We start from the raw sequence: 27,860 nt of genomic DNA, 5'->3' as shown, positions 1-27,860 counted from the left end.
CCTCACTACAACCTCTGAAAATGTGCCTATATAATTAACCACACAAGGGGCTTTCGCATTTTCAATTCAGGGCTTGTATTGTGTACAATTAAGGAGAGTTTAGGGAATTGGGATTGACACATGGGATCATGTAGACTGCACATATATTAAGATGTGCAGCATGTTTGGGCATAGAGGAGGTCAAACAACAGGATGATAGAGAGAGAGAGGGTAACGACAGACAGAGGACCTCCAGTCCCACTGGTTTAATGAAATGTTTCTTCCTCAGGTCAATAGTTCAAAACCAAAGCAAAAACAACAGTTCAAAGTGTTAAAATGGCATCTTAACTTCTAAAGCTATCATTCGTTCATTCTTTCATTATCTTGCTTAATGTAATTCTTATGTACACATTCAAAATAAAGAATAGAACAGTTCATATTTCGACTCCTAGTTATTATATCATAAATGGGTCAGAGTACTTTTCCACTGGGCCGTTCTGTTGAAACAGTTTTTAAGGTGGGATTTAAAAGCTGAGATAGTACCAGCTCACTTGCTTTGTTCTCTGCTCTTATTTAAAATTCTAATTGTCAGACCTAGTGACTTTTAGACGTGTCTGAGGACAATACGAAATCAGAAGATCATGTGTCTAGAATGCAATTACTTGTACTCTAAAATGACAAAAACAACAGGAAGGGCTTTTAAACCAAAATCAGGATGATGAAAAAACATGATGAAAAACATAACTCATCAGATACATGAGGATTGACTTGTTAATAACTTGTTGTACAGTGACAACCTGATAACATTTCGTTAAAAGTGGCTCTTATTACACAGATTTTTATTTTGTTCAATTGTTAATTTCCCAGTAAGTGGTTTTAAGTAGTTATTTGAAGCTATAAAACAGGGTTAAACATTCTGATTGACAACTGAAATTGGCTCGTGTTTTGGTCGAGCATGTGTTTCGGTGGAAACTCGATAACACAGCACCATCCCTTGATCGCTACTGCTCTTTTCTGTCAAGGGGCAAGAATTGGAAACAGGTCGTCCATCTTTACATACAATCTAATCTAATATCCTCTAAAGCCCGGTGCTCCACTTCAGACTGTGATGTTTGCAATCAGGGAACAAAAGGCTTTCGACACAGAGGGGATAATAAAAGTTGAGCCTTTGTAGCCCAAAAGGCCACAGGCAGCAGCAGCAGTAACACTGAGAGACTGTAGCCTCCCTGTAGCCTCGCATTAGAGAACTGCTGTATTCTCATGGCTCCGAAAACACTCTGCAGTCACATGGTCTTAAATGTATTTTGAGCTTTGCTTTATCAGGATATTCAGCCTCATCTGTGCAAGATATACAAATTAGTCAGGGTAATGGTGTAACACTGAGCTGAAGCATTCGGTCCAAACATGTGCAGCACAGAGGCAATATTTTCCTCTCTGGTTTTCCAGCCTCATTTCTACATCGCTGGCTTGACATTCTCACTAACACTCGCTGCCCCCCCCCATGCAAAATCTTACTCCTTCACTTGACATCTCTCCGCACCTCAATCTCCATCCATTTCCTCTGTCCTATAACCTCTCACTCTCTGCCCCTCTCTCTCTTCACCCACTCATTCACCCTCTCATCCTCGTGTGGGTCTCATACTGTGTGTGTGTGTGGGTGTGTGTGTGTGTGTGTTTGTGTGTGCGTGTGTGTGTGTGTCTAAAAGTGTGCTGTTGAGCAATGACACGGCTGAGTGCAGCGGCCCTGGGGCAGTCATGCGCCGTGCTGCTCAGGCGGGCGATGGAGACACGTGTCGCAGATCTTTCCGGTGACCATCCAGCTCAGACCCGTCTCTCTCTTCAACCCTCTGTTCACACACACACACTGTCGCATCTACTATCGCCATCATTTTTCAAAGATCCTCTACCCCAATCTGAAACATTCTAAGAGCATGTCCTTGCAGGTGTTTTGTCCTTTATTCACTTTCAATCATCGTCCACTCCCTCTCTGTTACTAACACACATAGTTGTATCACTAACAGGAGGTGAAGATCCATCACACCCTTCTTTCTCCATGTGTTTACTCTCTGTCTCGAATCCTAGGCCTCTGCACACTGTAATCATCTCCTATCCTCATTTTTCTTTCACTCTCTCTATCTCTATATAATGTTAATTGTCCACAAGACCTCAAAATAGTGATGAATATTCTGTTCACGTGCTGGTACTTCAATCACACGGAGTCACTTCCCATGACAAACCAGCTTAGTTAGACCAAGTCACATACAGCTGTAGTTACGTGAAGCACTGGCAACGGACAAACTGTTGAGGACGATTTTGCAACGGCTAAATTGACATAACTGTCAAAATGCTGTCTTCTTTCCCATCTGCACCAGCTCATTCTCTCTTTTCCTCCAATCACAACTCCACATGCTCTTCTTGAGCCAGTCACCTGCTGTCAAAGGTTGAAAATCTCCCTCTCCTCGTCCACCTCTGCACAAACTCTGGTTCCCAGGTCTTCTCCCTTCAAACATCCAATCAGACCCCCTTCATGCTCCATTTTCATCACCACCACCAGTGTCTAAATTGTAGGACTGCTTCATGGTGTTCTACTTCCTGCACCAAAGTCTACTCCTCTTGTTCAGAATAAATTAAGTTTTATTCAAATTTATTCATTCTCATTTGTCTCGTTGTAAGTTTTTCCTGATTCATCGGGCCAAATTCCAGTGGGACCGGTGGGATGGTGGGATTTTGTGGCTGGTTTTGCTGGTCACTGTTTTTGTAGTGAAATAATATGAATACGTCTGTATGTGAAAATGATAAATTCCAAAGTTACTACAACTCAGTCAGTCAGTCAGTATGTTAATTTTGGCCTTTTGAGGGGTAATAGCTAATACAGTACTTATGTTGAAGAGGAGCTTCCATTAGCCTGAGCTAATTTAACACTAACACACACAAAATCATGGAAACTGTCCCAGAGGATCAAACAATCAATTTTCCCTGACCTCTGTCATCTGTGCCATGTTTAGCTCTATTTGTCTTGTTAATCTCCAATGATTTGAGTCTGATATCCAGAGGTCGGTTTTACAAATTCGGATGTTAAATGAGAAAGAGGTGTTTCATGTTTTATTTTGTTGTGAATAATTCAATTATATACTCAGTGTAAACTCATGAGTGTGTTTTTATGATGAGGCTGAGTGTAGATGCCAAAATACACCTTGACTTCAAGGTCTATCCTTCAAAGCCAGAGGATGGACACAGCAAAGTCATTGTTAATAGAAACGTGAGATAATCCTCCAGACAAACAACACAAGATGTTGCATGAATGTGATTTTAAATGAAGGAGAACATTATTTAGATCAAGCTGTACAGATTGAAACTGTAAAATGAAATTCAGTGTATGGATGAAATTACGCCATGTGCCAGTGAGTTTGATAATATCCAAAATCAAGTGGCAACAGGCTATTTGATGAATCTTTTTCCATCCTGAAACTGAAAAAAGGAATACCATCCTCAAGGTATCTGAGCAGGGTTGAAGATGCTTTTTTTTCTCTCTCTGAACTGCATCTTGCATCTTTAATTTTTTATTATAGCTCTTTGTTACAGGGAAATGCATATCAATGTGTGACACTTTATAGCCACTGGGCTGAGAGGGATAAGGTTGAGTTTGATTATAAAAAGGAAATAAGCAGAGAGGGTAAAGAAGCAAACAAGAATAGAAACTCATACCTCCTCCAAAGCCCCAACAGTCTCCTTAAATTCAATCACGCAGCCCCAAATTAGACACACACACATAGATATTACTTCCCTTAATATGCCCATCAAGATGCATAAATTATTGCCTGAAAAGAAAACTACCCCAATTTCTGGATCTGCCCCTCTGTCCAGCCAAATCTGTGCCTATACATTTTCAGGGTTTGTTCTTGGCCTATGTCCAAGAACAAAGTTTCGTGGAAATCCGTTAAGTAGTTTTTGCGTTATGCTAGAAACAAACCATCCAACTAATGGACAGGGGGGAAATCATTACCTCCTTGGCTGATTTAGAAAGAGAGATAGACTGACTATGAGGTCTTTGATGAAGTGATATGTGGATGTTTAAACAGGCTGGACTTTAGTATGGCCCACACTTCACACACCAGCCCGTGAGGGAGAGGCTGCTGGCAGATGATGAGGCCAATCAAGCCTCAATAAGACTTTGGCATCTCCCAGTTGGAGGTTGATGTTAAAGATTGCTGTGGTGTTGGAAGGAGAGTTCCCCATCAGAGCGTCTTCTCTGCTCTTCAGCCCTGTCACATTTTACACCCAAAGGCGTGCGAGTACGTGCACGGCACAGTATTTACTGCAGCTCCCTGTCAGTGGCAGCAAACCTGCACAGTGGGTGTTTGAGACAAGCTCAGGATGGAGGGTTTTTCCTGGTCACGACTCAAAGGCAGCAAACTCTGCACATGCAAATGCACACACACAGGAGCACATGTTGAAGTGTTGACGTATTCCTGCCATATTTCTTTCAGCCATTTTAGAAAAGTGCTGGCTTGGATGTGTCGTGTGATTTTTGTTCCCCCCTGAGGTGTGTGAAATGCGTGGATGTGATTGGTGGATAAATATGATGGAGGCAGCCTTCAGCACAACAGCACACGCAGACAGAAACTGCAAAAACACCTACACAAGCCCACACTTACAGCCTACACACCAACACACACTTGCACACGCACACACACTTATCTACTGAGAAATAGAGAGAGAGAGAGAGAGAGAGAGAGAGAGCCCCCCATTCAATTAGTTTTCGGTTCAGAAAAAGCATCTTTGTCCCTTCACTTCCCTCCTAATCTCCTCAGTGTAGCAGTAATTATTCCTTTAGAGCAGGGGTGTCCAAACTACGGCCCGCGGGCCATCTGCGGCCCGCCATCCATTTAAAATTGGCCCGCCTCAAAAAAAAATTATAAAAAAAAAAAAAATATATATATATATGATTTTTTTTTAAACTATCAATTTAGAAGCACTTAAATGGCATTTAATTACAACACTTTGTAGTTTTGAAATTGTACTTAAATTTACTTGTTGTAAGTCGCTTTGGATAAAAGCGACAGCTAAATGAAATGTAATGTGATGGACTATATGGCCCACTGTATTGCAGCTGTCCCTCAGAAAGTTCAATCCCCACTCTTCCCCATCTGCATGCCGAAGTGTCCTTGGCAAGATACTGAGCCCCTAAAATAAAAAAAAAATGAAAAAAATAAAAAAAAGGGCCCCTCATAGGTGTTGAATGTACTCATTGTAAGTCGTCGCTTTGGATAAAAGCGTCTGCCACATGACATGTAATGTAATTAATAGAAATCCTAAAAACACAAGAATGGAGTGATTCTGATTCCTGGTTCAACATGCATCATGTGTAATTACATAATATGCATGTAGAATATTGTAAGTGCGTGCACGTGTGTGAGTGTGTGCATTGTTTGTTTTTACGAAGTGGAGAGGAAGTGGTTCTCCCACTTGGCCTTTGCAGTTTGCGGTGTCTCCATATTGACAGTTTGACACTTACACCTACTACAGAGTTGCCCGTCATGGGTGGGCTATGCACCATGTGTGGTGTGTGTGTGTTGTGTGATAGAGAGGCAAAGGGAGAGAAACAGGCTGTATGCATAAGGTTGGATTATGTGTGTCAGTGTGTGTGTGTGTGTGTGTGTGTGTGTGTGTGTGTGTGTGTGTGTGTGTGTGAGAGAGAGAGAGAGAAGCTGAAGCCCAGTTTGCAGTTAAGATCTAAAGAGTCAGGAAATTTTCAAAGGGGTTGTTTGGGATTGAACACAGTGGCCATGGGCAATCAGTAGAAGAGTTGGTTACTATACTGCATGGTGCTTTCATGAAGAGTTGGATATATAAGCATCGTGTAACAGAGCTTGCTGTGAGGAGTCGTGTAGTTGTTTGTTGTTGTGTTCGTCTCTCCTCCTCCCCTTCTGTTTCCCTGCACAGGCAGTGTGAGCTTTAGGGGGCGTGGCTGGTTCCTAGCTGCAGCAGACAAGGCGCACCTGCACTCAATCCTCATCATCCCCTCTATAAAGATCTGGTCCACCCAACACTCTGGCGCCAGATAATACGTCTATGATGGTAGTAGTTTCGCTATAGCTCTCGACCTTCGCGTCTTTGGCTATTTTTGACTAATGCCTGCATTTTTCATCATTCCACGCAGAACCTCTGTGTGCCTGTCCGCTCGGCTTCCCATCCTCGCCTCTTCCAGGATCTCTCAGCCAGCCCGCACTCTGCCGCTCCAGCCTGCACCTGCCTACCCAGTCAATAAACTACGTTACCTGTTCACAACCAACTCTTTCGTGTCTGCTTTGGGGTCCGAACATTATCACTAACCTTAACACTTGCAGCAGCACATACAAGGACACACCAATTAATTTAAATGTGTCTCTTTCTGGTGCCATTAGGGTTTAATACTTGGAGTTTGGACTCCAGGCTCCTTCAGGGGTCTGAGGGCGCTGTCTGCAACGATTTATGTTTACATACTTGCAGTGAACTCGCTCATAGAGGCACATTGAAGGAGAATAAAACAGGAAAAGCTGAACACGACAGTTCTTTGTTAAAAGCTTTTATATCTTATGCGTGTTGGCGTATGTGGCTGTGTGTCAGTTCGACTTGAATTTAGGTTCTGGCCTTTATTTATATGTTTGTTATATTATTTTGTTGATAGTAAAGGGGCAGAAAAGGAAGTGAGTGATCCCTAAGCAAATAATTGACAAGGAGCCGCGTGCAGTTTAACTGATATGGATACATGCAGTTTCTTGGCAGATCTGTGAAGGCACATACCGACCAACATCTTTTTCTCTACTCGACAAATACACTATCTTTTTAAAATTTCAGGTTTAAATAAAAGAAGCCTCCGTATGCAGGTCCCCCTACCATATTAGTATGACAATATTATATTTCCTCCTTAAGTGACTTTAGTTTAGTTTTGTACACTGTAGTGGATTCATGTCAAAGTGTCCCCAAGTGAAGAAGACACTCAAAATTGTTCCAGATGGTCAGGGCAGAATCTTGTATGGTAGCTTGCTGCCATTACAATTGTGTTTAAATGTGTGTGTGTGTGTGTGTGTGTGTGTGTGTGTGTGTGTGTCTCCTTTATTTCCTGCCAAAATGCACCATTGCACCTACCACCATATGGTCAACTGAGCCGTTTAAAACCTCAGAGAATTATGTCTATTTCTACGCTACAGCTGGCAAAACCCCTAAAAGCCTGTTTAGCAAATCAGGCCTCAGTGACTTAAAAGACACAGCTGGATGCAGCTGGTTCCAAAATCTGCTTCTGTACTATCGAGCAATTTCTATACAAATCATATTTTTGAGAGGGACAGTCTGATTTTAACTTGAACAGCTTTCTTACAATGAAGCTTTTCCTTGTGGCAACAAATCAGAGGTTGAGGAGGAGAGAAGAGGAGGTACTGACACTGCAGAACTGATGGTGAATGGGAGATGCAGGGAGGGAGACAGCTTCTTTATTGTACAGTAAATGTATGAGGGACTGCAGTTTCCCTGATGCCGTGTGGTCCTCTCTGTTCCCAGCATGTAGCCTGCTGCTGCTAACGATGATAAGCACGCAGCAGAACCAAGGTCAGAGCTTTGTCACAATCTGAACCACCTCATCTCTCACAAAACACTTTAAATGATTAATACGGCAGTGCAGCCGCAGCCCTGCTGGAGCCTCAACATTCACACTGTTCAAGTGTCACTAATGTCTGTGAGGTCTGAAAGACGTGCACTATACAGTACGGACCTAGAGAGGATGGATTGACATTTAAGTTAATATATTAAGATACTCTTGAGACTATTCCCACTTTCTTAAAATAAATTGATCTCCAAGAAAATTCCCTACATCACAATATAAAATTGAATATGAGGAAGAAGAGTTTATTAGCTGTAGCATCCACCCTTCATTTCATGTAGCCACTGTATGTAAGCACTATATGTGAATCAACAGGGAAAGAAATGTGCAAACATATATTAAATCACATTTTAAGGTTCTTATTTGTTGCTTAATGCATTAATTGATGTTGTAAAGCTGTCACTACCATGAATGCTCCCCTTCTACTATGCTAGAGTGTTTTGATCGCCCCCTGGTGGCTGGCTGTAGTTATAGGTCATAAACCCAGCCTCCTCCAGGTTACTTTCATTTTTTCTAAATTATGTCTTTCTTTAAATATAGTTCTTATCACACTGGGGTTCGTGTTTTGAATAAGTTATTTGATTAAATGAAAAGTCAGGTTTGACAGCTGAAACTGGCTCGTGATTGGCTGGTGGCATGCAGCTGTGATGATGAGACTGACTTTTTCTGGCCTTGGGATAATTTATGAGCTCAACCTCATTTGGAACTGCTGCCTTTCACCAAATTCTGCGTGTAAAAGACATATTTTTATCAACAGACTCCATTATTTGGTGGCGAACGTATAGGAACACCGGGAGACTGTAGAGAGACAAGCAGCTCAGTCTGGCTTTAGACCTTCCTGAGCCATCGATGTGTCGGCCCCTCTCATTATACGGACTCAACTGAAACAGTGAGAGAAAGCTACATACAATGATGTAGAAAGACCTGGAGGCCTCTTTGATACAGCTTATTGTTATACACCATGAATAGCTTCCACAGTGATTGACAGTCTGTCCTTCTGCCGAGCTTATTTCCCCTCCATCTCCTCTCCTCACGTCATCTGTCCCATTCTACTCTCACCGACTTTCTGTGCCATTACCTCTGTTTTTCTGTCTTATTTTTCCCTTTTCTCTCTTTTTATCCACATTTACTCCTCACTTCCTCAGACAGATTCCCCACCGACTCCAAAACTAACAGAGCTGCACATCCCTTGCTTAATGGAGGACAGACAATGGCAGGCTGAGGCGGCTCTTCCTCACAGCTCACCGACAAAATGGATAAACCGAGCACACGTCACGCCATCTGAATTCTGCCAGAGGGAATACACAGAATTAATGTGTGAAGCCCTCGTTCCAATGTTTAATAAAACAGGTGCCTTTTCTACCATTCGGAAGGAAGCTGCTTCTTTCCAAAGGTCTGTACAGTGCCCAGGAAGACTCAAGGGACAAGCCCTGTAGCTCACTCAGCTTATTGCACCACTCTGCTACTGAGCTGATCAAATTACGTTTACTTTCAGAGCAATTACAGAATAACTTCATGACATTAGCTGCAAGGATACAAGGAACATTGAGGCACAGCCATTCTATGGACAGAGCTGTTTTAAGAGGCATAAATGATTTAGGGCATTTGGTGGTATTCACCCAATTTCTCAAACTTAGTATTCTTCTAATTTCTTGTTAGATATTAATGGAATTCACATGATAACCTGGAATCTTAATGCATCAATCTGCATTAATTTAGTTTAAATAGGATTTACGTTAATTATACCAAATGGAAAATTAGTATGCTGCTCAACATAATTGTTTGGCAATTTAAGGAAAACAGTTAATTTTTGGTTTGATTTACTGTGGAACACGATACTGGTTTGATTCGATTGATTAATGATTTATGACAGGTTTGTTCAGTTCAGATAGTTTGGTGAATCTGACTTGGAACAATGTGAGTCGTCTTGCAGAAGAACACAAGAGAGGTTTAGGACAGGAATACAAAACCCCCATTGAGTCTAATGTGATGAGAATGTGCATCCATCCGTCCATCCATCCATCCAATCCAAGGAGAGCTTAACACATCATTTGCAGTCCTCATAATAAGAAATGCAAAACACGTGCATGAAAAATGTGGCTTGGAGTTTATAGTACAATAAATGGTCAGGTATAATATTCACCATGTCATTGAAATGGCTTCATGTGATTCTGTGCTAATCCTCTGAGTCCAGCACTGTCTTCTGTGACGCTCATAGACAATTAATTGTAGACTGTTCTAGGCTCCATAGCTACACTAGTGACCACATCAATACTGGGGACTTTGTACGTCAGCCTCTGAAATGCAAAATGTTCCAATTAGTGTGTTTCCATGGCAACTAGGATGGCAGTGGATGGCATGTGTCGCTTTTATATCTGAGATAAACAGGATTTTGAAGACGGGAAGAAGTCAGAAAAATAAAGCGACGGCCGTCAAGTCAAATGTTATTTTTATTTTTGTTTAAATAGGTGTCAATAATAATAGAAATCGAGAAATAATAGCAATGGTTAGCTGATGCAGCTAACTGATCATATTAGCAAGACAAAAGAGTATGTCAACTGTCTGTGCACTCCCTGGCACCACACATGTCCAGATACTTTTGTATTTGTTTAACAGATTTGTGTTAACATGGAGAGTAATAACTTCCAAACTTGCCTTTGACATCAGTAATGCCTCCCCTTGCCCTGAGTAAGAAATGTGTGATTAATCAGACAGTGCAGCCATGCCTCGGGGCAGTTGTACAGGAGCCCGTATAAATCCAATTAAGTAGAAATAAGTAATTACAGCATGTGAATATTGCAAGAGTGCAGTGTTACATTGTGTGGATGCGTATGAGCCAGTTTGTTTATGGAAAAAGTTATTAATCACGTACACTTGTCACCTTCAGTTTAACGTGTCCATAGAGCTTCAGTTCCTTTACACAGAACTCCTTATCAGATATACTGTATTAGACTTTCAGTTGGACTTTCATTTGGCCTTAAAGCTTCATATTACTGGCACAAACCATTTCTTAATGAGGTAATAAGATGGTGTTGTTCACTTCATTTAAGTGATGAGCTCGTGATTGAGTTACAAGGTCCATTAGGTGCTTTCATAACAAAGACAAAACCTGTAGGCGTAACTTGTAAAAATAACTTTTTAACTCTATTACACAGTCTTCATGAGCTCCCTCCACATCCTTCATACAACAGAAGTGGTCGATGCTGCATGCAACAGTTTCTATGTCTTTCCAAAACTAACAAGCCGACTTTGCCACCCTCTTCACACAGTGGTTGTACCGGCTGGTGAAGGTGACAAAGTTGGATAGTGTTAGAAATCCCATTGAGTCCTTTCCTCCCTCCTCTTCTTGCAAGAGAGACTGTCTGTACACCAGTATTCTCATATTATCATATTCTTCATTCTTCATCATTATTATGGCAGGTTTGTCACCCCAGCTTCAGGGCAGAATGAAAATGTCCCCCCTCCGACACAGGTGGGCAGTATCTCATAAGAACTACATCTAATATTGTTCAAACTTCTTTTTGTTGAACTTTGAATTTCATGTTCATAAAACAAGCTACAAAACCTGAGGGGAAAAGAGGATACACAGACACACAGCGAGTAACAGGGAGAGACGTAAGGTGAGACGTGATATGACCATACATCCTATATGACCATACATCCTCAAGATTATTGAAGGAGATTACCTGTTACCATGGCAACAGTGGACCATTTCACCAAAGGTTGTGTTGGCTGATTCTTCTCATTTAAGACCCTCTTAGGTATCCTCATGCCTCATGCATAGTAACAGGTTTATCTCTGAAATACCGCAGAGGAGCACAACACAAATACACACAGAAACACCCATAGACGAGGGCTGGAATGGTCTGTTTCTAGAAAATGCAAATGCTTCAATCAGAGTAAGGTCAAAATGGGCAAAGATTAAATATAAATCAGCCTGAAATCTGACATGTCTGACGACTCATTGATTTTTCACCTGGGGCCCTTTTCCTGGGATATAAATTGATTTGCACATTATCATTGATGTGCACAAAAGAGATTCTGAATCGCAGCAAATAATACATTTCTCCCTATAAGGGTAGTATGTTATATCAAACAAATGGTTAACTAAAATGCCTTAATTATATCTTTAAGTGTTTAAATGTACAGTTTATTACAGACACATTTTCAACTATAATAAGCAGGTCATTCATAATAATGACTCCCTATGAAGAAAATAATGCACATAAAAAACATAATTATGAATATTATAGTCAACATAAAATATTCAAATCTTGCCAATAGATCATACCCACTGGTCCTTTAAATTTATTATAGCCCATAACATATAAAATAGGATTATGTGAATGTTAAGACACCTTATGCCAAATTCCCAACAAATCTCAGTTATGTATGACGATAACTAGGGTGTTTTTCATTGGACAAAAATACTAGCTGAGTTTGCTAACCTATTCGCTAGCTTAATGCATCTGCCTTTCTCCAGTGACAATTTTTTAAGGTTTCTATAGTGTCTTTGATGTTTTTCAATAAATACTAGTAGTGATGTGAGAAAGAACTGTTTGTCTCGGACACAAGCTATACAGCTTACATGTTAGCTAACATGACTAACTAAAAGAGGGCAAGGCTGTATCAGTCAGAACCTTGGTGTATACTAACTAAATAAAACAAGACTTTTTTTAAATTGCAATATATTATTAAATTTTTACTAATGAGGCCAAATCAAATGAAATCCTTCAAAAGAAGGTCGAAGCTTTCTTGTCCTTGTTTTTTGATAAAAGATCAGTTTTGTTTAGGCATTAGAAACTTAATCAATCAGGCTGTGGCTTCTCAGATAAATTAAATTATCTTACTCATGAAAAACTAAAAGATACTTACTGTACATACATACACATCAATACTCATTCAAATGAGCTAAAATGCTATTTTGAGGTTGATCTTTAGTCTTAATAGGCTTTAGGGATACAAGCTGGTTATTAGTCAGTCGGTAATGGCATAGTCAGAACAACAAATCGGCATTCAATTCCCATGGTCCCTTGGGAGCACGCACAAGCCTACTGTTTAGTTAGGAATTGGGTTGTTGAAGCAACAGCTGGGGGCACTGCTTTTCTGAGCAGTTGCCAAAAACAATATACGTAGCAGAAGAAGAGGAACAAGATGACGGAATTAAAAGAGTGCCAGTCAAACCAAACAGGCAACATGGATATATGGCAATTCCCATTTGTTTTGAGTATCAATTTTAGAAAGGTTTCAGTTTGTCCTTCATGCAATGAAGATTTGATGAATAAAACTGGCACCCTCCATTTTTGTATCTCATCAGTGGGTCAGAAGTTTCAGTGGGTACTGAATTTACCGACCTCATGTGCTTATTATGATATTTGCTAAATCTGCCAGTTACACTTTACGTACAGTGAAATATTTACATGGCCACCATACATTTTCTACTTTTGCACTCATGTCATCATGTACATTTGGAGAGAAAACCACAGGGTTCCCACTTCCGCTAACACATTACAGACAGAGACTATTGAAGACTTTTTCTTTTGCACAAAATATCTAAATTCAACCACTTTCAATGATGCGTGTCTATTTTCTAATTCCTTTCAGGGCTTTATCTTTTTTTATCAAAGTACCAAACTGCTAAGATTTGAGGGACAGTTTGTAATTTAAATCCAAATACAAGTTTAATCACATTAAACTTGGAATTTGGACTATTTTAGAAATTACAAGGTTAGACATTGCTCCTTGGAGCTTTATTCTTCCTTGGGCTCAAAATGCAACCAGTCTAGTATGACAACAACTGAGAGCTAAAAGACATTAGAAGGTCAAGACCAAGAGAACATTACAAAGTGAACATGACATTGCTGCCGGCTAAGGGTCGGCTCTCAGCCCGTGTGTTTGGAAATACAACCTGTATTCGCAAAGCCTCACAATTCCTTATGACTATGCGAATCAAAACTACATTCAGCAGAAGTCAAAATTACCTTTGAAAATGATCTGACCTGTTTTGTAGTATATGTACTGCACATAGATGTGTTGTGTTAACCTTTAACAATAAATTACATTATTTACAAGCCACTGATCCACAGTAAACAAACAAAGAATGGTGAATTTATGAAAATGCAGTATGAGGTTTTTTTTAGCGTGCAGAGAATAGAAACAGAATGCAGATGTTTATAGATGTGTGAGCACTGTGTGTGTGTGTGTGTGTGTGTCAGAACTGTTGAGTGAAATACACAAGGCTCCACCTCACCACCTGGTCGCACTTTGTACTCCTGTCTCCACCGGTAATGGAGACAATTAGAACAACTTTTTTGAATTGCATGGGTCAGTGCAAGCTCACACACACACAGAGAGAGAGAGAGAGAGAGAGAGAGAGAGACAGACAGACAGACAGACAGACAGACAGACAGACAGACAGACAGACAGACAGACACACACTATCCAAACTTGTTTGTAACGCGTTCAGGTCTGTTACTGAGTCAAAACGGTGCATCTCTAACTGTTTAACCACAGGGGACCAAATAACCCCAGCCAGAATGTGGGGCAGTTTTTATCAAAGTTAACAGCATGGCTATAAGTATGTCATCATCGTTCAGTTGGTCAGTCAGTTTGTGCACAGCTTTTCGTCCAGACTGAAATGCTGTGAAACAGACATTCATGGCTCCAAGAAAACGTACTGTCTATACATAAATATTAATGTTTATTCTTTAGGCAGGAGATGCTTGCAGTCAGAGCGCCCCTTTAAGAATCATGGGCCAGAGAGGCATTTTGCTAAATGTTATTGATTTTCCACTCATATAACAGAAATATGTTCACCGTTTTTACACAGAAATTGTTGAACTCTATTCAGGGTCTGCCTCATTCGAAATATGCGGCCAATGAAGGAGGTGGCCTTCATGGGCTGTGTAGACCACGAAGGCTGAGCTGATATCACACGGTCGGGTCCACAGACCAACTTGTACTGCTGTTGCCAAGAAACGGAGCTTCTGTTGGACTCAAGTATAACGTTTTTAATGCCCCTTGGGTTTTTAACATGTGCACTGTTCACTGTTTGCTTGAGTTGAAGTCCCGGTATTTGCCGACGGTATAAATTCTTTGAAAAACCTTTTGCCACAGTAGCACAATGAACTCTTTGATGGGTTTGCTTGAAAATAATCCACCTGTTGGAGCCTCATTTGTTCGGATGGACGCATTTTGAGGGACATTTCAAATGGGACCGCCACGTTGTGCCACTGTGTCCAATCGGTCTTCAAATGCTGTCTACAAGGGCGTCATGAATTGAGACCAAGCTATTATACCTGCTTAGCATCAGCACAGTCAAGATAAAAGCACATGTATCCTACCAAGCAGGTGTTAGTCACTGTGCTGCTAGCATGGCTGCAGAATCTTAAATTCGTTTATAACTTCAGGTCAGCTTGTGGAAAATTGCTGAATTTTTGCCATCACTGACGCACAAAGTACAATGGATTGAAAGAATGTTTATACCGCCATCACTTCTGTGAAGCAATTTCAAATGGTGGTTCTCATTGGAGAAGCTGAACAAGTTTAAATACCAACCAGTTAAAAGCTCAATAGCCGCAGGGCAACAAGCTGACATTCACATCAAGCCCTCCTCATCACAGAGCTGTGCGTCCACCTGCAGTCAAACCAATGAGACCCTCCCCTATGACTCATACTGAAAAGTCAACAGAACTACGATGAAATAATCTTTGACAGGCTATATAGGTGGTAAATACACATCCTGGGGCTGAATGGATAAAGAAAAGGAGGACAAAACAGGGAGAGAGATGCAGACAGATATAGAGTGCAAGGGAAAGAGAGCAGATGTGGCCTTTGGGCTGAAACTGCTGAATCACCATGTCTCCTCTCATTACTTCATAGCATCATCAACCCAGAGCAGTTTTCCCTGGAGCCAGAGAGCGACTGTCGTGATAAACAAAGGCACATATAGAGGGAGGGACGGAGAAGAGGTGAGACGAACAGGAAAGAGCATCAGACCAACATCAACAGGAAGTAATAAAAAGTAGATTCCCAGATGCTCCCACTCTCCTCTCCCTCTTAGCCTCTCCTCACCTTGAAAGGCCCCCGGAGGACAATGTCTCTTCCCTCACCCGTCTCAACGGGCTGGGCTCTGTTACATAAGGACTACACGAGGCTACGCAGACACTCTGTATTGCCTCAAAATACATTCACTCTTTCATCTTGGCTTTATTGCTGGACTCCCATTGTGGTCTCTCTTTGTGGCACAGCCAGAGTAAGCCATCATGGAAGCGCAGTGGATATTTGAGAGCTTAGAGAGTGCAGCCGTCAGATGGAGAGAGACTCATGATACCTGCAGTCGCTTATGCAACTGCCAGCCAGCACTGAAAAGGAGAAATGCCAACGTTATTCAGAGCTATGGCCCATTTCTATCAGCAGTCCCTTCAATTTGCTCTTTATGCCAAATGCTTCTTTTATGCTAATTTAATCTATTTCAAGATACAAAGTTAAGATTATTAGAAGGGAATATTTAAATAAGGAGAATAGAGGACGTTTTAATTACAGGAAAAGTCAAATGAAGGTGAACAAAAGAACACAGACGGAGAAAGAGAAAGTCAAAGTGTTATTGATTGTCATTACTATCATCTACTCTGGAAATCTCAACAAAAAACCCTGTGACAAATATTTGTATTCTTTATCTCAATTAATTGTAATTGACAGGTGGACATGGCCGACACTAATGGGATGCCTTTCCCTTTTAGTCCTGCAATCAATCTGTTCATCCTAATTCACTGATCTGGGCGTAAAAATTGGCTTTCTTTGTGATTTCGTCCTGTTTTTATAATACCAAATTGATAAATAAAAACCAAACTTACTGGAAGAATTAACAATAGAACATACATCAGTGTGATAATAACTACCAAAAATAAAAATAAAACATCTTTTGCAAACATTTGATGTGTATTTAGATTTTTCAGTTTGATCTATGTTCCATCAGCTATCATGAAGGAGGAAGAATTTATGACCTATACTTCAGTCAACCAACAGGTGGCGATCGAGGCGCTTTGGCTTCACTTTTGGGGAGTAGTCATGTCATCCGTCTTTATAAACAATCGTTGGTACCCGTCTGTGGGTCTTGTTAGAATCCAATTAAGTCAGCCAACTCATCTACAGACCTGAGCCATCTGAACGACTCCACGACCCATCTCATTATAAAAGGACTTGTTCACATCGTCTCACACCCACAGTGGTAGAATCTGTTTAACCAACTTCTGAGTGTTTTGCACTTCAAAGCTCTGTTACCTTTGCTGTTCCACCAAAACAATCTGTTTTACCTGTGCCTAAAGGATGATACCTGCTGCACTCAGCCAGCTCTGCTTGTTAGATTCAAATGTTTGGACGCCTGGCTGGCTCCACTGCCTCAGACCTGAACAAAATTGCACTGGTTGGAGAGTCACCTGACTTGAACCCTGGAATCATTTATCATATAATTCATTCATTTATTCTGTCTATTCACAAATTCCTTTTGGTATTAGTCTTTAAATTAAGGTTAGTCTGTGACACCAGACATCTTCTGAAAATCTAACATATATTAATAAATCACTCTGTCCCTAAAGGCTTGTCTCTGTCTTGACCCAACAGAATGGGATTTCCAGATAGAATTGATTTTAAATTGCATTATTCTTTAGCATGACTTTTGCTGACCCCACAATATATATAGATCTATATAATTATAATTTTGTACTGTTCCCAGGTCAATGTATGTGACTGGAGAGGATTAATCCAATCTCTGGAATGCACTTCCTATAGACTATAAGATTATTATCAAAATCTGTGCCAATTTTAAAACTTTTAAAACTGTATCGGATGTATCCTCTGTGTATCACACAGGAATTTCCTGAGTGAATTTCTGTTTTCTGAGTTATATGAGTGAAAATCAATAACATTTAGCAGAATGCCTTTCTGGCCCATGATGCTTAAAGGGGCGCTCTGTCTGCAAGCATCTTCTGCCTAAAGAATAAACATTAATATTTATGTTTATGTAATATATATGAGTTCTCTGGATTAATAATTGTTGACATCTGAAAATACTGTACAAATTCATTGCATTGCATTTCTTAAATATTCAATTATATTGAAACATGAACAAAAGACATATACTGTAAGCTGCCCTTGTCCTGCAACTAGGTTGCATTTGTACTACAGAATTTTTTTTCTGCAGGATGTGGCATGTAAAATATATTAGAAGTTATTGCAAACTCACTCAGTATCAGTTGGAATGCATGACTCACAAATGTAGTGTAATCATATCCCCTTCTTGGGAAACCACAGTTTCATCATGTTGTTTGTGTTTGTTACAGATGTCTGAGGTGAGGCAGCAACAAAAAGCAACAGTGATTTTAAAAGCGACCTTATGTTCCCGAAAGGCATCTGTGATGTGTTTTTACTGGTTATGTCGCTGATGTGTTCACGCAGGGGAAAAGCAGTAAAAACAAGCCTCTCTCAGTCCATTTCCATTCGTACTTGGCAGTTAACAATTCAAACGATCAGCCTGTTAAAGCACATTCTAGCCACATACATTCAGTTCTGTATGGTAATTGCTACGATAATTTAAGTGTTGCATTCAATTGCCTCTTACTGAACGCAGCCTGCAGTAGCTCCCATTTAGACAACACCACATCATGGGCGGCAGCCATCCAATCATAAGCCACAACATACTTTCAGCAGGATTACCATAACTGCAGTCACATTCAGTCAATACATTGTATCCCACAGAGCCTCGACTCAGTGAGATAATCCTGTGCTGATTACGCCGAAAATAAAATCCACTGCACTAGACAGTTGAAGCCATTACGTCCATTTTTAAAACACTAACTCAGACAATCAGGGTACATGGCACCAGTTTATTTCACAACAGATGCCAGTACTACAGCTATAGATTGTATTATGGCACCTCCTGTATTTTTTGAACTAAAGGGACACTTCTGCAGTATAGGTTTTACATTATCCTGTTAAATGGCTGACAAACAGCAAGGTAACTCTAACAAGACACAGGAAGTCAACTGTACTTGTTTGTTTGTCCTGGAGCTTTTGACCATATTGCATGGACGTCATCTACAAATCAAGTGTATCCAGGTGTCATTGAACTGTAGATTCTTAGTCCCCTCCACCTTTAGGACTTCATGTCATTTCATTCCCAACCCCACAAACAGCAACAATGCAATATCAAGGTCTCTGTAGTCACTTGTTGTGCTTTGTTCTTTTAACCCTACCACATTTTTTTTTGAACTGTAACAACACTCAGTTATGTGGGATTCTAAACGACAATTGCCATATGACAACACTCCATAACGTCATTTAATCGATAAGGTCAAATTTGTCTTGTGCGGCCGTCACTTTATCACTCGGGGCACCAACACAAGGCTGACAAGATAAAACTACAACTAGATAATGGCAGCAATGAGGGGCTGTAAAATCCATCATCAGCCACACATCAGCGTCCAGACGGAGAACCTTTACAGCCGGAAAATGTGATTTGCAGGGGGCAGAAAGCAGCGAGTGGAATAGCAACATCATTTAAGTGCCAGGGGCTCACGTTTCATGTGTGGAGAGGGATGTTTTATTCAGAGCTACATGCAGTTGTACGAACCGGGATGATGTACGAGGTGATAGCAAAGGGATAATATCCTGCTCACCAACTTGTGCTGTCAAGGGATGACAACACTTATTCATTGCTTACATTTACATAAACACACTCAAACACACACATGATATCCTAAAGCCTCTAATAAACACACAAAAATAGAGACAGGTGAGAGAGCTGGGTGGTGGGATGTGTGAAACCAAAACCCCAGAGATATGATATCCTGTCTGTTCAGATTAACGGAGCAATGCTATTTTGGGAGCAGATTCAGTGAGAGGAAAGAATATATATATATATAAATATAAAGACATAAAGCACAAATAAAAACAGACTGAGATATAAAGATGGAAAATATTAATTTTCCGATTCACGCAAGGTAAAAATCCAATACGTTCAATGGCTACTGTTTTTGAACAGGATAGTCTCATAAAGGACTGCAGAAAAAATTCTTATTTTAAATTAGTTTCAGTCGGAATAGCTGTTTGACATGATAATATTTTTACAGCCGAAATTTTTTTAAAGAGTGCGCCCATTTCACTTAATATTGAAATCCACTTCGGCGACAACGCTCAGCACATGCTACAATTCCCATCAACCACCTATAATTCAATTGGACAACCCTCAACCAATCATCAAAGCTGCTAGTATCTTACCACTCATGCTGAGGCTCGTCAATGACCAACAGGATCTTGAACTTCTTGGAGAGGGAGGGAGAAGGCGCCGACTGCTCCACGAACCCGGCGGCGGTTGCAGCCGTCTGTTTGACCGCGTTGGTGATGGAGCTGAAGGAGCTGAAGAAGCCAGAGGAACCACTGGAGGAGGAGGACTGGGCCTGTGGAGACGGCTGAGCCACCTGGGATAGACGCCGCTCCTGAGCTGCAGGGGAGCTGGCCGGCGCCTGGGACGGTGCTGGAGCTTTGGTCGGGGACAGGGCAGGGACCGCCGCTGGGGCAGGTCCTGGGTCCAGCTGGTCAGTACAGGAGGTGGTTGGGGGAGGAGGAGCAGCTGGGTCAGGCCTCTGGAGGTCTGTCATGTAGCCGTTGGGCAGGTTGGACAAGAAGGTGCTGTCAGAGAGCCGGCGACGGAGGAAGTTCATGATTGCGGTTGGAAGGTTGGTCCTTCAGTCGGTCGGTTAGTTGCTCTCTTAGTGGGTCTCTGGATTTCTTGGCTGAATGGAGGAGAGCAGAGATAAGCAGAGAACCCCACTGATCCGAGGTTGGGTGGATGACAGAGAGCAAATCAGTCCAGATGGTTGAGGGTCAGGTGACGGAGAGCTGCTTCTGTGTTGCAGGGATGTGAAGCCAGGAAGGAGAAGATGGATGAAGCGATGGATACAGCTCTGGTCCAGTCTTCTAGAGACAGCTCTCCAGAGCTAAAGCAGAAGAACAGCGTGTGCTGTGGTGTTCCTCCTCCTGAGCCGTACGCCTCCTCACAAATGAGTGTGTGCCGTGATAGAGAGTGTGTGTGAGTCTGAGGGAGAGAGAGAGGTGTGGTGTCGTCCCCTCAAATGAGATACTGGTGCTCTTCCCCCTCTACTCTGCTCGCCTGCCTCTCGAACTGCTGCAAGCTGAATGCGCTCAGGAGATGCAGCTCTCTCTGCTTATCTCACTCTTTCACTCGCTCACGCTCACTATGCCCTTCTCTCCTCACTCTCTCGTTCGGCACGCTCACTGGCTGTCTCCCCCATCCCCTCCCCCTCGCCTCCTCCTCCTCCTCCTCTCTCCTGTCATCATCCTCCTACATCATAGGCTGTGCGTGTGCGTGTCGTGCTGCAGCCTTGTAGCGTTGAGTGCCGTGTGCAACCAGTGGAAGGGGGTTTCCTGAGATCGTGCCGTAGGTGGAATTCACAGATGGAAACGCCATCCCTCCTGTGCTGCAAGCTCCACCTCCATACTATGTCTTCCATCCATCCATTCCTTTAAACCCCACTTCTCAACCCAATATTTCCTTGATCTCTTTTTACCTCCTCAAATGAAAAAAAAAAAGCCCTGTGAGAATAGACTTGTGCCAGTATTTTGCTAATAAAAGCACTTGGCGTGACGGGGGGGCAGGGAGGAAAACAGAAACAGAAGGACATCGACACATCCATCCCTCAAGGTTCTAACCGACTCCCTACAGTGAAACGTGTTATCCTTAAATAATGGGTCCTGTTTTCTGCCTATTTTATTTGGCTTAATCTAATGGTGGTGCTGCCCAGAGGGAAACCAAGCTTGAGGAGACACAGTCGTGACAAGTGTGACATTGGTTGCATCATTTTATAATCTATGTAATAGGATCTGATGATGATTATTTGTTGTCGGTAGCATTCATATTGGAAGTAGCTAGGATTAAAGGGTAGCAGAGATTTCTTCTATTATAGGTACATCGTCAGCAAATCTACACCAATCACAAAACCGCATGATAAAATAAATCTATATTGAGTCAAACAATAGATGCTGCTTGTTTGCTTCTTTATTTTCTGTGTCTTTCCCTTCTAATTCCTAAACAATCTTCTCCCCCCCATGCCATTTCTCCATTATATATCTCAGTATTTCAGGGGATGTGATGAACGCGATTCCTAAATGCCGTCAGCGGCAGCAGGCAGCGTCTGCTCTGTTTGCTGCTCTAAGCTTCACTTCAAAAAAGAAAGAAAAAAAAAACAGCCAGAAGATGACAGGACAAGGAGAGAGAAGGAAGATTACTCAAGCGGGAAGAAAATTCCACACACGTCTGTGCCGCACTAAAGGGAACAGCTTGGCATTAGAAGACTGCAGCAGAAGAAGACCTACACTAGAGTCTACGTCTCCATTGTCTTCAATGGGTTATTCCTGAAAGGATGTTAAGCTGTTATTTCGAGATATTCACCGGCAACACCACTTATTGGATTTACGCTTTCATTTTGATTTGGTTGGCACTGATCTACAATCTCAATTAATGGAAATACATTCCTTGACCCGTACACATTCGAAAGGTTGCTTTCCAAACTACTCGTGTCCTCACATCTCTTTTGAATCTCAGCTTCTTTAGTGTGACTCATAATTTGAGTTTTTTCACATGAGACATCGGAAATGATTACTGCACATCACTAAACCACAGCCGCCGGCATTAGCCTTTTATTCACCCCTTATTTTTGCTTCTTTAACATAAAGCTGTTACAGAACTGTGCACTGTGCTTGTAAAGACTAATGCCTCTGACGTGCACCTAAATATATATAATACGTAGCGTGAGAAAATGTGCCGATGCCAGAATAAGATGAGTCAACAATCCACTCTTCTTGTCATAAAGAAAACTGGACCTGTCCAATGATCTATTGCATGTCCGTGCTCGTAAACAGGTCTCAGGACTCAATGACGGGCATAAATTGTGTTGTAAAATAATTCATAAACGTCACCGTTCTCAGTCCTCAAAAGAGGTTTTTACTTTCCTTGCATAACTTGATGCAGGAGGCATATTTGTAGCCAGTCACGATGAGTCAAGCCCAGGGAGGAAGAGGGGCTGTGTTAAGTCAACCAGAAGAGAACCAGAGTGAGTCACACACAGAGCTGCAGTGTGAACTGTAGCGACATCCTAAGCTCATCCTGGCCTACATGTTTCATGACACAGATACACAACACACAACACATAAAACAGTCGTTATATAACAGTATGTGTATGCATGAAATTATGCAGGGGACAGAGTTGGAGAAACACACTTTGTCTGGGTTAAGATGAGACAGAGACGCTCAGGTGTATATTTGTTAACCTTCATTTGCATACCCTCTACTGCTGGTTTGTGGAAACACAGTATAAGAACATCCATGTTGCCAGGAACATCACTCATCCGTCAACACATGCATTCACAATACGCATTTGCTAATGAATCCTTACATATGCTGACACTGCTGAAATACAAACACATCTAACCCTCTGTCTTGATTGGCATTACTATTAAAAGCCAGTATACACACATACGCACGCACGCGCACACACGCACGCACACGCACACGCACACGCACACAGACAATATTTCTCAAATGAAAGAAAGTATGGGGTAATTTATCATACATGTTTGCAACAACGAATGATTTTTTCCTGCAGATACTTCAGATGTGTGTTATCTTCTGTGTCCTGTGGTTTCATTGATTTGAAAACTGAGAATCTTTAAACAACGGAAATATTTTGACTTTGTGAAGTATCTAGTATACTGATCGATAATTTGTGCTCATGAGATGGTAAAATCTGGGGTACATCCTCAGCAAGGCGTGCATATAAAAGCAAATTCACACATTTTAATGAATTATTCAAATTATCCAAATGAATTTAGCTAAATAAAGTTTTATCAGATTGATAAATGCACTTTTTTAATGACTGGCTGATAAAAACATGATAATAGTGTAGACTCTGCATAGCGATTATAAATGATAGCTCTCTGAATTAATTTAAACAATGCTGTGTGGATGGATGGAGCCAATACATGAAAACACCCACACAACCCAGATATGTGCTGCTAATCCCCCTAAAACACCATTTAACCAGGCTTCTGAACACCACCCCTATACACACGCACACAAAACTTAACCTGTAGAGTGTTGCAGTGCTGCTGAAACTGATGCTCATATTTATGATGGTTATTATTAGTTTATTTTAGGCACAAGATGAAATTCAACATTCAAAACTACCATGGCAACAAGTAGAACAGAAGGTGACCTACCAAGCACAACAATAGAACACCACAAAGCAGCCAAATCTCTGCTGCTACTGCAGGTTGTAGTGATCACATGGGTGTCTCGTTTGGCCCATCCCAAGCTGGCAGTGCTAAGCTAGTCAAGACTCAGTTTGATGATGAGTGAAGTTATTGCAAAGTTGAGCATAAGACAAACATATAACTTTTTTTACACACAAATTAGCTGGTATAAGCAGGTTTTTTAAACGCAGGGGATCCTGGCATGTCACAATATGTGTAGCAGAAACTACAACACATGGAGACATTGCAAACTATGCAGGATGCTATTTGAAGCATATGCAACATTAACATGGCATTTTAAAGCCCAAATTCAGATAATAGATGTAAGACTCTTTTATTTTTTTTACTTTCTAAGACAATGAGGAAACCCTGATTAAGATAATCTGATTTAGACAATTTAAACAATCAACCTTAACTGAGTAGAGCTGATACATTATGTCTAGAGTAAATATCACATCTAAACACAAGTTGATCACAATTGCAAATTCCTCACCTGGACTCGAAATATGATTAAAAGCCTGAATAAAGATGTACTGTTGTTGTGTTGTGTTGTACTTTTATCAAAAATTCATGTACAGCTTCATTTACATAGCTGTTAATATGATACATGGATTCTATGTATTTTGTATAGACTGAGGAAAAGGCGTTGTTACATGAGCCAACCAACACTTGCTAGCTGAAAGAGGCGGAAACTTCATTGACCACTGGGTCTGATTAAAGTGTGTGTGTGTGTGTGTGTGTGTGTGTATGTGTGTGTGCATGTGCGTGTGTGTAAGAAACCCATGTAGGTGGAACAAGCAGCATCATGTATTGATTTAATGGCAATTTCTATTAAGAGCCCTCAAGTGATGTTTACATTAACACACAGGCCACTGCTGTTATAGAATATATGGAGGATAGTAGCACTGCACTCAAACTCTCCAGTTACCTCAACTGTGCAGTTCAGTTTGGCTTTCACTTGCTCCTCACTCTCTTCTTACGAATAGTATTGACTTGCTCCCTGCTCCGTGACACTGCAACCGTTTTCTGTGGAGTAACATGAAAGTAGCAGCCTCGGTTCCTCTCCTCCTGTGGGGCTCTGCAGCAGTGCACTTAATGGTGCATTTTCAATTGATGGTTCCTCACTAGGCAGGGGCAGCAATGGAAATCACCATGGCAACAGCCGTGCAAAAGCTGAAGCCATTCCTCACGGTTATTGTGTGTGTGTTTATCAGTGTTTGCACTTCAGGATTTGCACCACTCAGTGTGATCTGTAGGCTATTTCCTCCTCGCGCAGTGCACCCCTCTGAAATTGAACTAGGGTCTGTGAGATGTTTAGGTTTTAATTGCAACTGATCAACTGCACTACAATTATTTTCTAAATTGAACCAATTAAAAAGGTCCTGACATCTAAATGCATAGTTTCTGAGGCAGCCACTAATACTCCAGGAGAGGCACTGTGAGTTTAAAAATCATGTAGCGCTTTCTGACTAAAGCACAAGATAGAAACATCGCACAAATCACGTGAAATTAGAAAATCTATATCCAATCAACACATACGATGATTCCGTTTAGTTAGTTCTTCTTGTTCTTGTTCCAAACTAAAAGTTACAAAGGCAGCCTTTGCTTTCACTCCAATCACTGCAGCCGTTTTCACACAGGCCCACACAAACACTATGAGGAAAGATGGAGGTGTGAGGGAGACACTGATTTCTCACTGTGGTTAGCAAAATAATTGAACAAATTTCTTTCTTCCTGTCTCCCCCCCCCCCGTGCCCAATGGGTTTACAGCTAACATAAGCAACAGTCTGCATAAAAGGCGCCTGTTTCAGTCCTTAATTTCACATCTTCACATACGGTTTAGTATACTCTGTTGTCTCCTTAATGCAGCTATAAAGATATTTTTATTATAACAATGGAACAAGGGACCCATACCTACAGAATATTATGTCTCAGCTCTACGGAACTTTATAGCAACTTTCATCTCGCTGCTTTACTCTCAACCAACTTTTCTCAGGAGTTGAAAGAAGAAAAAAACTGAGTTAAAGCAAGGGAATCATGGGCTGACATCTATTGGATACAATGATTGGCCCTATCAGGTAAAAAATCAAGTCATTCACGAGATGCCAAGAATCAGTTATTGTAGGTTTAAATGCTGAAGTTGCTATAATGTCTTCATTCACAATGGAAGACAATGTATCATGTGAAATGTGTATCTCAAAGAAATGGCAGCTGACTCTCAGGTCCTTTAGTGGGCTTATGATCCACTGTTTTAGTTAATTTACCTTGCTTTCACTTGATTAAGCCACTATATGTTACCTACCCAGTACAGGACAGCTGACAGACAGCTGGTTAACATAGACACCAGGGGCGTTGTTAGGCCTGTTTTAGGGGGGCTGAAGCCCCCCTAAAATGTGCTTCAGCCCCCCAAAATAATTATTGTGATTTTTTTTTTTTTTAATTAAACTATTGTTTTACACATGGACAAGTTATTTATAACTCTAACATGCTACATGTCATTTTAAATTGACTTCAGGGCCATGAACATGTCTTCTGATCTGATATTGACCTCAACCATGAATAAATTGAAATAAAAGTGTATATATACAGTAAATATATAAATGATAATGACTTGTGTGTGTGTGTGTGCGTGCGTGTGTGTGTATGCGTGTGTGTGTACGTGTATGTGTGTGTGTGTGTGTGTGTGTGTGTGTGCATGTGTGTGTGTGCGTGAGTGTGTGTGCGTGTCAGATGGGCGTGGTCAGTGTGATGGGTGGGCCCTCAGATGAGATGATAGTATTATTATTGTATTGTTGTCATAATTAATATATAGATTTGACCAAATGTAAAAAAGTTAAGAAACATTGTTTGTCTATGCTCTGCTGTGTTCATATGAATAGTAGCAAACTAAATGAATCACACTGATTTGTTTCACTCCAACACTGTGTTAATTGATCAATGAATCCTGTGTGTATATTCAGAAAGACAGAGGTAGATGTTACTATACTAGTTGTTTTTATTCAAAAAGTTTAACATATTTACAACACATCATTAGATCATTTCAAATATGTACAAAGGGGGACAGGGGAGGGGTTTGTTTTGAGGAGTAGAAAAAGGGTGAGGGCGGGGGCTTCTCCACCTCTTCTCTCTCCTCCAGCTCATCTCGGCCTCCTCCTTTCTGTAGCTCAGTCCCATAGTTGGAGTTTTCTCCTGCTGCAGTTTCGTCTCCTTTCGGCCCTGAAGCAAGCACCTTCTCGTTCTCCTTCTCCATGTTGACCTCCACCTCACTGCTCACTTGTGCAGACTTGCTTCCAGAATTTTAGCCTTGGCCTGACAGTCAGTGAGCTCTGCCAAGCAGTCAACATAGGCCCTGAGGCGAGCATGCCCTTTCTCTACCTCCTTCGTTATGACAACATCTTTGTCTTTCAGCTGGTTTTCCAGCTGCTCCACCTTCTCCGTCAGGGCCTGGATCTCATTCTCCTTCTCCGTCTCCATCTCCCTCTTGGTCTCAGTCTCAATCTTAATCTCCTTCTCCTTCTCCTTCTCCTTCTCCGTCTCCTTCTCCTCCTCCTTCTCCTTCTCCACCGCCATCTTTATGATATCATCTCTGTCTTTAAGATGGTTTTCCAGCCGCCACACCTCCTCCTTAAGAATCAAAATGTTGCTGTTGGCTTGGAGGATTTCGACATTGTAGATCGTCACAAGTTTCTCCTTCTCCTTGTCCTTCTCCTTGTCCTTGTACTTCTCCTTCTCTTTCTCCTTCTCCTTCTCTTTCTCTTTCTCCTTCTCCTTCTCCTTCTCTTTCTCCTTCTCCTTCTCCTTCTCCTTCTCCTTCTCTTTCTCCTTCTCTTTCTCCTTCTCCTTCTCCTTCTCCTTCTCCTTCTCCACCTCCACCTCACTGCTACATCCTGTATCAGGCTGGGGTGGCTCCTGGTGCAGC

At 41.4% G+C, this 27,860-nt stretch overlaps 1 protein-coding gene across 3 annotated transcripts in view; it reads right to left on the bottom strand.

Annotated features, from left to right (window-relative positions):
• Positions 1-20,334, bottom strand: part of syn2b (synapsin IIb) — a 63,096-nt gene extending 42,762 nt beyond the window's left edge. For all 3 annotated transcript variants that reach the window (XM_053437929.1, XM_053437946.1, XM_053437938.1), the window contains exon 1: positions 19,892-20,334. In XM_053437929.1, coding sequence (XP_053293904.1) covers positions 19,892-20,334 — 443 coding nt within the window. The remainder of the gene's footprint in view (positions 1-19,891) is intronic.
• Between the last annotated feature and the right edge of the window lie 7,526 nt (positions 20,335-27,860).

This window comes from Pleuronectes platessa, chromosome 2 (assembly GCF_947347685.1).
Source record: "Pleuronectes platessa chromosome 2, fPlePla1.1, whole genome shotgun sequence".
NCBI lineage: Eukaryota > Metazoa > Chordata > Actinopteri > Pleuronectiformes > Pleuronectidae > Pleuronectes > Pleuronectes platessa.
The sequence above is the reverse complement of the archived record's forward strand: the minus strand, read 5'-3'. Positions and strand labels throughout refer to the sequence as shown.